Source organism: Podarcis melisellensis (assembly GCF_964234715.1).
Source record: "Podarcis melisellensis genome assembly, chromosome: 1".
In the NCBI taxonomy this organism is placed as follows: Eukaryota; Metazoa; Chordata; class Lepidosauria; order Squamata; family Lacertidae; genus Podarcis; species Podarcis melisellensis.
The window spans coordinates 14,819,408-14,832,031 of NC_138528.1; the positions used below are offsets into that span (position 1 = coordinate 14,819,408).

Below are 12,624 nucleotides of genomic sequence, written 5' to 3' on the forward strand. Positions count from 1 at the left end.
ATAATAATAATAATAATAATAATAATAATAATAATAATAATAATAAAAAATTATTTAGACCCCGCTCACCTGGCTGGGCTTCCCCAGTTACTTTGGGCGGCTTCCAGCAAAATATCAAAATACAGTAATGCATCAAACATTAAAAGCTTCCCTAAAGAGGGCTGCCTTCAGATGTCTTCTAAAAGTCTGGTAGTTGTTTGTCTCTTTGACAACTGATGGGAGGGCGTTCCACAGTCACCAGGCAGGTGGAGAGGTTCTTGGGTGATGCCATCCCACTCATTGCTCTCCCTTAAGGATGGGAGGGAATAGCAATGCACAAATGATACGAAATAGGCTCTAATTGCTTTAGTGCGATAGGCATTCTTTATTGAAATTCAGTGACGACACATATTCCACTACTGATGAGAAAAAGATTTGCAGACCCTTTCTGATTTTCATGAGGACCACCCAGAAATTTGATATGCTCTCCCATTTGAAAATTAAGCAGTATTTTTAAGACAAGGCGGCGTCAAAATAGCTTTGGGGGCCGATCACCAGGGAATGCCTCTGCACTGTCCCCACTGAAGTGAGCAGGATCCGTGCGTTGGTGAGCTGGTCTCCGCAGTGGCTGAGGCTGTTGAAACGGCAAGCAAAGTACAGGATGACAGGATGGTCTTCCTCTGACAGCTTTGATGTTAAGCACAAAGTTCCGTTTCATCATATAAAGGATTAATGTAATAGAGCTCGCTATTTTTGCTCGCCATCTCCTTCGGTGCCTCCTCCTCCTCCTCCACGGAGCACGCACCAGCTAAAGCCTAGAAGAGAGAGAGAGAGACCAGAGTGTTTAATGCGGCTGGTGCAAAATATAACTCTGGAGCTTAAATCCTTTGAAGAGAAAGTCGATCTTATGGGTTGAGATGAATCCATATTGTCAACGCAGCACTTACGTTTCACAAAGCAATGCTCAAGGCTGTTCGTTTGCTTTGCGCACGATAACCCACTTCTGCACTTAGAAAAGCTGGATATCTTGGGATATATATATATACGAAAGCAAAATATATATTTACGAAAGCAAATATATATATATATATATATATATATGCATGCAAAGTTGCTTATACTGCACAAAACCTTTCCCCAATCTTTGCTTTATTCTAAGGACCAAACTGCATGCTGTGTTAAGCATGCTGTTCACAATTGCACTCTTTCTTGGCTTGGGGGGGTTCAATCCAGAAAGCAACTGTGGTGCATGTAAATGGTTAAATCAAAGATACCTCCTGATTGCTGCTTTTTAACAAATGGGGGTGTGCTGCTGATGTGCTCAACATTACATGTGGTTTAGTCCTAAATCTACAGCTTGGTGGGTTTTGGAATATTCCAGCCTGGACTGCTGGAAAGAAGAACGTGGAAGGGTGGTGAATTCCAAGATATTTAATATATTGTGGACAGATCTGAAAGCCTGTCTTCTCTCTTATTTCACCTTGTAAATCAACTGGTACATTCAGATGCAACCATTCTGATTTTGTTTTATTATTTCTCAATCCAGTCAAATCTACCAAATGCTTTAATTTCCCCGATGGCCTCCACTAGCGACACTTCTGGATCAGAGACCACCAGAGCTATCTCATCAGCAAGCAAATTGAGTGGATAAGATTGACCGTTACATATAACGCCGTTGATTTTATTATTATTTTGAACAGCGTTTGCGAGTGGCTCCATTGCAAACATGAAAGGTAGCAGGGACAGAGGGCAGCCTTGCTTTGTACCTCTCTGTACATCTACAGAGTGGAAGAGTCGGGTACATTAACCCTAACTACTTCCTTGCTATTAGTATATAAAGGTTGTGATGCTAATAGAAAACCATCATCGAAGTTCTTTTGAGAGAGGAGTAGGCACAAATAATTCCCATGCATTTTATCAAAAGCTTTATGAGCATCTAATGAAGCAATTGCACATGGATATTTTTCTCAATATATCGCATTCGGCATCTTACATGCAGGAACTGCTATATGCCTATGCTTAATGAAACCTGCTTGACCTGCATGGATTATACTAGGTACCTGGCTGTGACAGGCTGCCCTTCTCCCTCCTCGGGGAAAAACCTGCACACATGCTCCACGCGGCTCGTGAGATGCATACAGGCTCTGCTCAGCACTCCCTTTCACGAGCCGTGTGGAGTGTGTGTGTGGCTCTTGGGGGCTTTTCCCAGAAGAGGGAGAGGGGACTGATGGGCTGCCCTTCTCCCACCTTGCGGAAAAGCCCCCAAAAGCCGCACACACGCTCCATGCTGACTTTTACGGGAGGTGGGGAAAGGGACAGAGGGCAGCCCATCAGGCCCTTCTCTCTCCTTGGGGAAAAGCTCCATGCGGCTCTTTAAAGGGAACGCTGAGCAGAGCCTCCCACCTGCATTCGCTCCATAAGACGCACGCACATCTCCCCTTATTTTTTAGGAGGGAAAAAGTGCGTCTTATGGAGCAAAAAATACGGTAATATATTTGCCAATCTATTAGCTAAAATACCAGAAAATATTTTAGCATCTTGCCCAGTGACTGAAAGGAGTCTATAGGATTCTGGAGTCTCTGAATCAGGAGAAAGGGGGTGGTTAGGGGGAATCCTCCAGGTGCACAGAAGGATCTTTGTTGAACACTTGGAATATAAATCCTCCTTTCTTCTCCTGCCTTAACAATTTCATTATTTATTTCTACATTGCCATGCAATGTGCATTGCACCATACAAGGGGGCTGACCCCTGCCCTGAGGGGAGGGCTACTATCTAACCATCCCCCGCCCCGCTGCCATTTAAAAGAATCCCCTGGCTTTACTGGAAGCTACGCTATGAACATAAGCTGCAACGGGGCATTCGTGCAGCTTCATAGCCGTTCATTTTTGGGATCCATTGACTTGCACAGCAGACTTCTCTCTGTGCTAAGATGATGCAGAAGGAGCTACTGTTGCAAGATGATGATTTACATAAAGGTGGAATTATTACCCCTGGGTCACATGGTGTGTCGAAAATGGGATTATCAAACCCCTTGTCGGCTGTTTCTCCTGAAAGATCCGGGTCCCTTTTTCGGCTCCACAAGGAGGTAAAATGAACGGACGCGAGAGATCTGTAGAAGGAGAAACGACTGGAAATCAGCACAAACAACAGCCATGAAATACTATGATTCTGTGTTGATCTCATAAGAGGTTTCATTTGGAGGCCCTGAACTCAGGGAATGGTCAAAGATTTAAGCTATGCACCATCACTGAACACTGGCCGAAGGAGGCTTCTTGAGGCCAGCGGTTTGAATCCCCGCAACAGAGTGAGTTCCTGTTGCTCTGTTCCAGCTCCTGCCAACCTTGCAGTTCGAAAGCATACCAGTGCAAGTAGATGAATAGATACCACAGTGGCAGGAAGGTAAACGGCATTTCCGTGTGCTCTGGTTTCCGTCACGGTGTTCCGTTGTGCCAGAAGCGGTTTAGTCCTGCTGGCTACATGACCCAGAAAGCTGTCTGTGGACAAACTCCCTCAGCCTGAAAGCGAGATGAACGCCACAACCCCATAGTCACCTCTGACTGGACTTAACCGTTTAGGGGTCCTTTACCTTTACCTTACCTCTAGATCACCAGTAGGCCAACAGAGGTCACCCTTCCACTTCCCCTACAAAAGAACTCCTTCCCTGGCAAGCTTGCCCTGTCCTAACCCCTGCCTCTTGCATCTGCTTCATCTTTACTGCACCTGATCATGCCACCCTCATGTCAAGTTGCTTCTTGGCTATTCCTCCCCCCCCCCCCCAAGGCTCTGTAGACCTGACGATTCACAGTGCTAGAGAAGAAACTAAAAACAATAATTTTTTTAGATTCTTCTCCCATTAGATTCACAAAATGTTTAGGGGTATACGTACCCTTGCGCAACCCCCTCCCCCCCAAAAGCACTGGGTGTATATATAGTGTGTATGTTTGAACAAGTGACCATGAAACTGAAACACCATTGATGACGACAGTCACATAACTTACATGATTGCTTAACCTGGGATCAAGAAAAATGAGTCAAGAGACCCTTGTCTTGTCTCGAGTTGTTGACCATTTCAAACTCAATCCACCCTCTTACTCACCACTTGATTATAGTCACAAACCAACAGGCTGTAGTGACTTCAAAGAAAACATTTTCCCAGGACAACCGATAATGCAAATAGGCACAGAACAGGAAGGTTCCTTGCCTGGTTGCTCTGATCCTCTATTTACAAAAAAATTTCCTCCAAACACCTCCTGCCTTTAAAAAAAAAAAGGAGGGAGAGGGAGAGAGAGAGGACATTTTGTCTCAATAGAAAACCCAGTTTCCAAATCCACACCACAGGGAAATGCATGCTATATTCTCAGCAACGGAAGTTTGGAGTTTTATTTAGAAATTAAACGAAGCTCCTGTTTTATTGCTGGGAAATGCTAATCAGCTTGACACTAGCAAGGAAAACAAGCAAGGCCCAGGAGCTTTGCTGCCTGGTGTGTGTGTGTGTGGGGGGCGAACGGCTAGCACTAATGAACAGGAACAGCCCAAGCGCACAGAGCATGGCGCATTGGTTTGCCAGCTGGTGGAACACACCGAGAAGGGAGATTACCCCTGAGAGCGCATAGAAGGAGCATTTGGGACTTCAGCTGGAAGCTTGCCAAGGGCACGCACGCACCATGACCAACCACTACGCCCACTGGATATCTGCAGCAGGTGTTTATATAGTCTACTGAAACGGCAGAATGGCAATGAGCAAGCAGGTCAGTCTAGGGCAGAGGAAAGGGCTGCCTGGCAAGCTCTCTCCACCCACCCGCCTCCTGCCTATAGCATAGGCATAGGAAGATCTGGGGTCTGTCAATGGTTAGCATGTCTACTCTGCATGTAGGAGGTCCCAGGTTCAATCTGAGTTATCTCCAGGGAAGGGAGAGATCCCTGTCTGAGACCCTGGAGAGCCACTGCCCATGTAGACAATACTGAGTTGTGCAGAAGCTGTGAAAAGGGGTCCAATTCCATGCTAGAGATGGTTAGGAAAGGACTGAAAGCAAAACTCCCTGGAAAATGAGTGAGGTCCCAAGCAAAGAAGAGTGGCAACATAAACTGATGGAATATGTAGAGCTTGCAGATTTAACATGGAATAAGAGAACAAGAATATCAAGAGCCTCAGATATGCAGATGACACAACCTTGATGGCAGAAAGTGAGGAGGAATTAAAGAACCTTTTAATGAGGGTGAAAGAGGAGAGTGCAAAATATGGTATGAAGCTCAACATAAAAAAACACTAAGATCATGGCCACTGGTCCCATCACCTCCTGGCAAATAGAAGGGAAAGAAATGGAGGCAGTGAGAGATTTTACTTTCTTGGGCTCAATGATCACAGCAGATGGTGACAGCAGCCACAAAATTAAAAGACGCCTGCTTCTTGGGAGAAAAGCGATGACAAACCTAAACAGCATCTTAAAAAGCAGAGACATCACCTTGCCAACAAAGGTCCGTGTAGTTAAAGCTATGGTTTTCCCAGTAGTGATGTATGGAAGTGAGAGCTGGACCATAAAGAAGGCTGATCGCCGAAGAATTGATGCTTTTGAATTATGGTGCTGGAGGAGACTCTGGAGAGTCCCATGGACTGCAAGAAGATCAAACGTATCCATTCTTAAGGAAATCAGCCCTGAGTGCTCACTGGAAGGACAGATCGTGAAGCTGAGGCTCCAGTACTTTGGCCACCTCATGAGAAGAGAAGACTCCCTGGAAAAGACCCTGATGTTGGGAAAGATGGAGGGCACAAGAAGAAGGGGACGACAAAGGACGAGACGGTTGGACAGTGTTCTCGGAGCTACAAACATGAATCTGACCAAACTGCGGGAGGCAGTGGAAGACAGGAGTGCCTGGCGTGCTCTGGTCCATGGGGTCACGAAGAGTTGGACATGACTAAACGACTAAACAACAACAACAACAAAGAGAACAAGAAGAATGTACAGTGGTACCTCGGGCTACATACGCTTCAAGTTACAGATTCCGCTAACCCAGAAATAGTGCTTCAGGTTAAGAACTTTGCTTCAGGATAAGAACAGAAATCAGGCTCCAGCGGCGCCGCAGCAGCAGCAGGAGGCCCCATTAGCTAAAGTGGTGCTTCAGCTTAAGAACAGTTTCAGGTTAAGAACGGACCTCCAGAACAAATTAAGTACTTAACCCGAGGTACCACTGTATGTTCAAAGAAGACAGGAAAATGTTTACTGAATATATGGGTGAAAATTGTGTTCCATTTAAAAACGCTGGCAGCATTAAGACAAATTCAACAGTGTAAATAAGTTTTGGTGGATGTAACAATGGATTATGGAATGGTTTAATTCATGCAAAATATGTAGGGATGTGTGGTATGCAATTAAGCTGGAATTAAGATCACCGGAAGAAATATCAACAACCTCAGATATGCAGATGACACAACTTTGATGGCAGAAAGTGAGGAGGAATTAAAGAACCTTTTAATGAGGGTGAAAGAGGAGAGCAAAATATAGCCTGCAGCTCAACATCAAAAAACTAAGATCATGGGCACTGGGCCCATCACCTCCTGGCAAATAGAAGGGGAAGAAATGGAGGCAGTGAGAGATTTTACTTTCTTGGGTTTCATGATCACTGCAGATGGTGACAGCAGTCACGAAATTAAAAGATGCCTGCTTTTTGGGAGAAAACTTATAGAAAACCTAGACAGCATCTTAAAAAGCAGAGACAAAGGTCCGTATAGTTAAAGCTATGGTTTTCCCAGTAGTGATGTATGGAAGTAAGAGCTGGACCCTAAAGAAGGTTGGTTGCCAAAGAATTGATGCTTTTGAATTATGGTGCTGGAGGAGACTCTTGAGAGTCCCATGGACTGCAAGAAGATCAAACCTATCCATTCTGAAGGAAATTGGCCCCCTCATGAGAAGAGAAGACTCCCTGGAAAAGACCCTGATGTTGGGAAAGATTGAGGGCAAAAGGAGAAGGGGACGACAGAGGATGAGATGGTTGGACAGTGTTCTCGAAGCTACCAGCATCAGTTTGACCAAACTGCAGGAGGCAGTGGAAGACAGGAGTGCCTGGCGTGCTCTGGTCCATGGAGTCACGAAGAGTCAGACACAACTAAACGACTAAACAACAACATGGCTTGCAAAATGAACCACGGAAAGAGAAGAAGGGAAGTCATTGATTTAAGGTTGTTTAAATAAATATTTTGAAATGTAAATTAGAAAATTTAATTATCTATGCGCAAAACTGCCAATGCCAGAATACCATTATAGAGATCTGTTATGTACTGAATTGAATAGGATCCAAACTGCAACAGTCTGATTGGTCCTAGAACAATAGGATCCAAAAGGCAGCAGTCTGATTGGTCCTAGAACAATAGGATTCAGAATGCAGCAGTCTGATTGGTCCTAGAACAATGCAGCAATATGATTGGTTGGCAGGAACCACCCAATCATGCTCCAGATAGAAGTGAATCCACAACCTGATTGGCTTACAGTAGAATTCCAGAATTAGCCAATCATGTGCAGCCCACTTTGAGGGGACTTTCATTCATTCCTCCTCACCACTATGAGCTGAATAAAGAGCATGAAATCACTTTGCGACTCTGAGTATATTTCACTGGCGACGAGGATGGGAACCCGCTGAGCTGACTGCCACACACAGCACCGCAGCACCGCCACCTGCCGCACCGCTGCCTTGCACCGTGTACCCAGGCTTCAGCTCCGGGACACAAGGAACCCAGAATGGCAACCGACAGCAGCTTCTCACCATTCAACCCAGCATCTGGAGACTGGGAAGCGTACGCCTCCCGTTTCACCTTCCTCCTAGAAGCCAAAGGGATCACCGATGAAGAAGACGCCAAGAAGAGGGCAATATTCTTCAGCGTCTGCGGAGAGGAAACGTTTGAAATCGCCCGGGCTCTCCTTGCACCTGAAGACGTCACTACTGTTCCATACAAAACAATAATGGAACAGCTGAAGGGGCACTTTTCGCCATAGCCCTCAGTGGTGACTCGTCAAAATGCCTTCTACGCAAAGCGGCAAGCCCCTGGGGAAACCATAACTGGGTTTGTGACCTCTCTCCACCAAGCTGCCCAGTTCTGCAACTTCTCAGAGCTGGAGAACATGCTTCGTGACCGCCTCGTCGGTGGCCTGAAGGATGAGAAGCTGCAACGACGCCTCTACGCTAAGAAGAACCTAACGTTCCAGGTCACTCTGGAGGAGGCCCTGGCAACAGAAGCTGCCGAGAGGTCGACGCAAGAGGCACGGCCGAGCCAGCCGTCCCAACCGAGGGTCCACCACGAAGACCTCACCAACGACTCAGGATCCGACAGGGAGGAGGTGCACCGAGTACAGCAGCGCACTCTAGCAGCCCCGGGCCAGGATTCGCCGGCTACACAACCCACAAACATGAACTGTCAGCCCACAAGGGGTGCCTGTTATGGGGAAGCAGGGTCGTTGTTCCCCAGCCACTCCGCAAAAGGGTCCTCACAGCCCTACACGAGACACACCCAGGGGTAGTAAGAATGAAAGCCCTTGCCAGGAGTTATGTGTGGTGGCCGGGGATCAACGGAGAGATAGAGGCCTGGGTCAAACACTGCCAGGCCTGCCAAGAATCCCGCCCAGATCCCCCAAGGGCCCCAGTCCAGTCCTGGGAGTCCGCCCGAGCACCATGGTCACGCCTGCATGTGGACTTCGCTGGCCCCTTTCAGGGGAAAACTGTTGGAATTCTGCCTCGGTCAGAGGAATGTGCCCTTCTCAGCGTAGGCACCGGCAGATATTCCTTGGCGACCTCCCCGCTGCTCCACTGCTGATAAGCAGCCGAGGTCTCGGCGATTCTTCTCAGAAGTGTGAGAGGAACACACCGTTCTTCCTCTCTCCCCTTTGGTGTCCCCCAGGGAGGGGAAAGAAGCAGACAGAAATCTATTTACATTCTTTATTTCTGTCTCTTATATCAGTACAGAGAAAACATGTCTGCACTCCACAGCAGTTAGAATAAACTCCACCCATGTACTTCCAGTATGGGTCATATGACACACACACACTGAGCTAACATCCGGTGCTCAGTACAGAATGGACTGCCCCTTGGTTCCCATGGCAACAGTCACAAACATCCTGTCTGGCTTTCCAGCCACAAGCAGCTGCCTTAGCTGACTGAGCTGCTAGAGCCTTTACTTGCAGCAGCTTTGGTGCTTTATGGTAACAAAAACATTCTTCATAGTGGTGGACTCCTACACCAAATGGCTGGAAGTCGCAATGGTACCGTCCACTTCTACGTCCGCAGCCATCCGGGTACTACACAGGCTGTTTGCCACGGGCTCCCTGACACTCTCGTCTCAGACAATGGGACTGCATTTACGTCAGGAGAATTCCAAACCTTCACAGCGCAGAACGCCATCCGCCACATCCGTTCGGCACCATTCCACCCAGCCACCAATGGCCAAGCAGAACGCATGGTGCGGACCACCAAGGACACCCTTCGCCGCATTACGCAAGGGGATTGGGAGTACCGCCTTGCCACATTCCTTCTAGCACAGCACAGCACCCCAGCTCAACGACTGGCCGGAGCCCCGCTGAACTACTAATGGGTCGGTGCCTTGCAATCAGATTGGACCGCCTTCACCCCGATAGAGCTCAGGATGTGGTAGGGGTGGGGGAAGGCAGGAACCCCCGGACCTTCGAGGCCCAGGACCCAGTGTACGCAAAGAATTTTGGGGCAGGCCCTGCATGGGTACCCGCCACAGTCACCAGGGTCACTGGCCCCGTGTCGTACGAGGTGCTAACAGATGGAGGGCAATGCTGGCGCCACCACTGCGACCAGATACGGCGACGATTCCCGGGAGAAAACCAGAAGGAGGAGGACAGGTCAAGGGAGTCCCAAGGGAACAGTGGGGCAGTGAGGCCCATAGAGCAGCAGGGTCAAGCAGGAGAGGCAGAATCAGTAAATACAGAGAGGACTCGTGAGGCCGAAAGGACACCAGAACCAGAACTACGACTGAGTGAGCAGGCTGCACCAGACCAAACAGCCCCATTACAGCCAGCATCCTTGGAACACGAGCCAGAACCTGAACCCCGGACCAGGGAACACCTCAGGCCGCAACGCACACGTAGGCCGCCGGCGTACATTGAGGACTATGAATGCGACCTCCCGGGCAGGACTGGAACTTAGAGGGGAGGGGTGTTATGTACTGAATTGAATAGGATCCAAACTGCAACAGTCTGATTGGTCCTAGAACAATAGGATCCAAAAGGCAGCAGTCTGATTGGTCCTAGAACAATAGGATTCAGAATGCAGCAGTCTGATTGGTCCTAGAACAATGCAGCAATATGATTGGTTGGCAGGAACCACCCAATCATGCTCCAGATAGAAGTGAATCCACAACCTGATTGGCTTACAGTAGAATTCCAGAATTAGCCAATCATGTGCAGCCCATTGTGTAAATAATGTATATAAAGCAGATACTTTGAGGGGACTTTCATTCATTCCTCCTCACCACTATGAGCTGAATAAAGAGCATGAAATCACTTTGCGACTCTGAGTATATTTCAAGATCCATGTGTGATCACACTTGGAATACTGTGTATAGTTCTGGTCAACTCAATGAGGATATTGCAGAGCTGGAAGAGGTTCGCAAAACAGCAGCAGCAGCAGCAACAACAACAACAACAACAACAATGTTTCTTATTTGTACCCCACCCATTTGACTGGGTTTCCCCAGCCACTCTAGGGTTGGAGTAACTTCCCTATGAGGAATGTTATACCGTTTGGGAATTTTTAGTTTAGAAGGCTCCCCTCTCCCCTGGTCTCCTAGGACCAGAAGAAGTATGAAGAGGGAGAAGCAGAGACAGGCACGCTGGCATAGTCTCAGATGACTTGGGAAGGACTCAGATAGAGACTTCAGCAGCTCAGGGAAGGCACAGCCTCCACAACTTCAGCCTCCACAACTGCCTCATAGGGGCAAGAGTTATGAATAAGAGTTGCTGTGCTCATTAGTCCTGACACTCCTGAGTGGACCTCGTTTCTTCTAATAGTGAGTTAACTTCACTTACTCCTTGTGATTTATTGCTGGCTCACCCCTGACACAAGGCCAGCTCCATGGGAGTTTTTGTTTTCATACTGAATGATGAACTTTCGTATCAAAACGGGAGAGCAACAGATCTGATGATTGGTGGAGAATGCTGGACACTACATTGCCTTGTGTGTCTGGGTGGGCCTGAGAACCTATCAAAACCTAGCATGCCGAGGGGCAAAATTCCAACCTTGCCTTCTTCCCGACATGCTTGTTTTCTGCATGCAAGGATTTTTTTAAAAAATAAAAAATTGCAGGGGGTATTTATATGTGCTCTCCCATGGTACATACGGTTCCCGAAATACCATACCACATACTGAATATGTAGCCCAGTCCTGTTACCTTAAAGTCCCTTTTCTGTAGAGTAGCAGAACAGCTCCCAAGAGCAGCAAGACAAGGAACAGAACAACGACTGTCCCAGCAATTGTAGCACCAGCCTCTCGTGTACTCCGGTTACTGCCAGTGGCTGCATGCAGGGTCCTCACCACAATACCAAACGACACTCCTGCAAAAGCCAAACAAAATGTTACCGCCCTGATGAGGTGTCCAATTAGTTTGCATGGAGTAAATGATCCATTTTCTGCTAGACAGCAAAGGACTCTATTCTACCTGCTGCCCCCATCATTCTTCTATTGCTGATTTGCTTATACCAGACAGAATTGGTGCTGCCACTGCAATGTTATTTCCAAGGGCACATTAGCACTGTACAGTGGTACCTTGGTTTTTGAACAGCTTAGTTCACGAACAACTTGGAACCCGAACGCTGCAAAACCAGAAGTAGGTGTTCTGGTTTCAGAACTTTTTTTTGAAAGCCGAATATGCTCCGTTTTTTAGTCCCCCTGTGTTTCCTGTTGCGCTGCTAATTTGCGTCCGCCCATTGTAATTCAAGCCTTCCGTTTCCCATTGCAGTGTTCTGAGGTGATATTTGGAGATTATATTTGGTGCTTTTGTTTTTGCTATTTATTTTTATTGTTCAGCTATTGATTAATTTATTGATTGATTGGGTCACTGCAAAATGAATAAAAGCCCCCCCCCCATCCAAACAATGACTATCATCAGTGCAGGTAAGAAAGTTTTTTAATTCTAATTTGTATCATCTACAATACTGTTTTGTTTATTTTATAGTACAGTACATTGATTATTGCTTTCAGTTTATGGATCAGTGGTCTTCTAAGGTAGTAAGATTCATGTTAAATTGCTGTTTTAGGGGTTGTTTTTAAAAGTCTGGAATGGATTAATCTGTTTTGCATTATTTTCTATGGTAAAGCGCACCTTGGTTTTGGAACGCTTTGGTTTTGGAACAGACTTCCGGAACGGATTAAGTTTAAGAACCAAGGTACCATTGTCAGTCATGGCCTCTCCTAAAGATTTCTGGGCATGGTAGAATAATAGAATTATAGAACTGGAAGGGACCACATTCTCTCCCTTGGAAAGCACACATTCTATTCATGTAAAAACACGCTGATTCCTGGATGGTTCGTGGGCCGGATTTAGAAGGCCATTGGGCCGCATCCGGCCCCCAGGCCTTAGTTTGCCTACCCATGGTCTAAGGCAGTTGCTCCCTGTGTTTTTAGGTTCCAAAACCCAGC

At 47.0% G+C, this 12,624-nt stretch overlaps 1 protein-coding gene across 4 annotated transcripts in view; it reads right to left on the minus strand.

Annotated features, from left to right (window-relative positions):
- Window positions 1-360: 360 nt before the first annotated feature.
- AMN (amnion associated transmembrane protein) overlaps window positions 361-12,624 on the minus strand; it is a 75,889-nt gene continuing 63,625 nt past the window's right edge. For all 4 annotated transcript variants that reach the window (XM_081912357.1, XM_081912358.1, XM_081912355.1 and 1 more), the window contains 3 exons: window positions 11,378-11,540; window positions 2,968-3,088; window positions 361-794 (listed from right to left, as the gene is read on the minus strand). In XM_081912357.1, coding sequence (XP_081768483.1) covers window positions 675-794; window positions 2,968-3,088; window positions 11,378-11,540 — 404 coding nt within the window. In that variant the 3' untranslated portion in view covers window positions 361-674. The remainder of the gene's footprint in view (window positions 795-2,967; window positions 3,089-11,377; window positions 11,541-12,624) is intronic.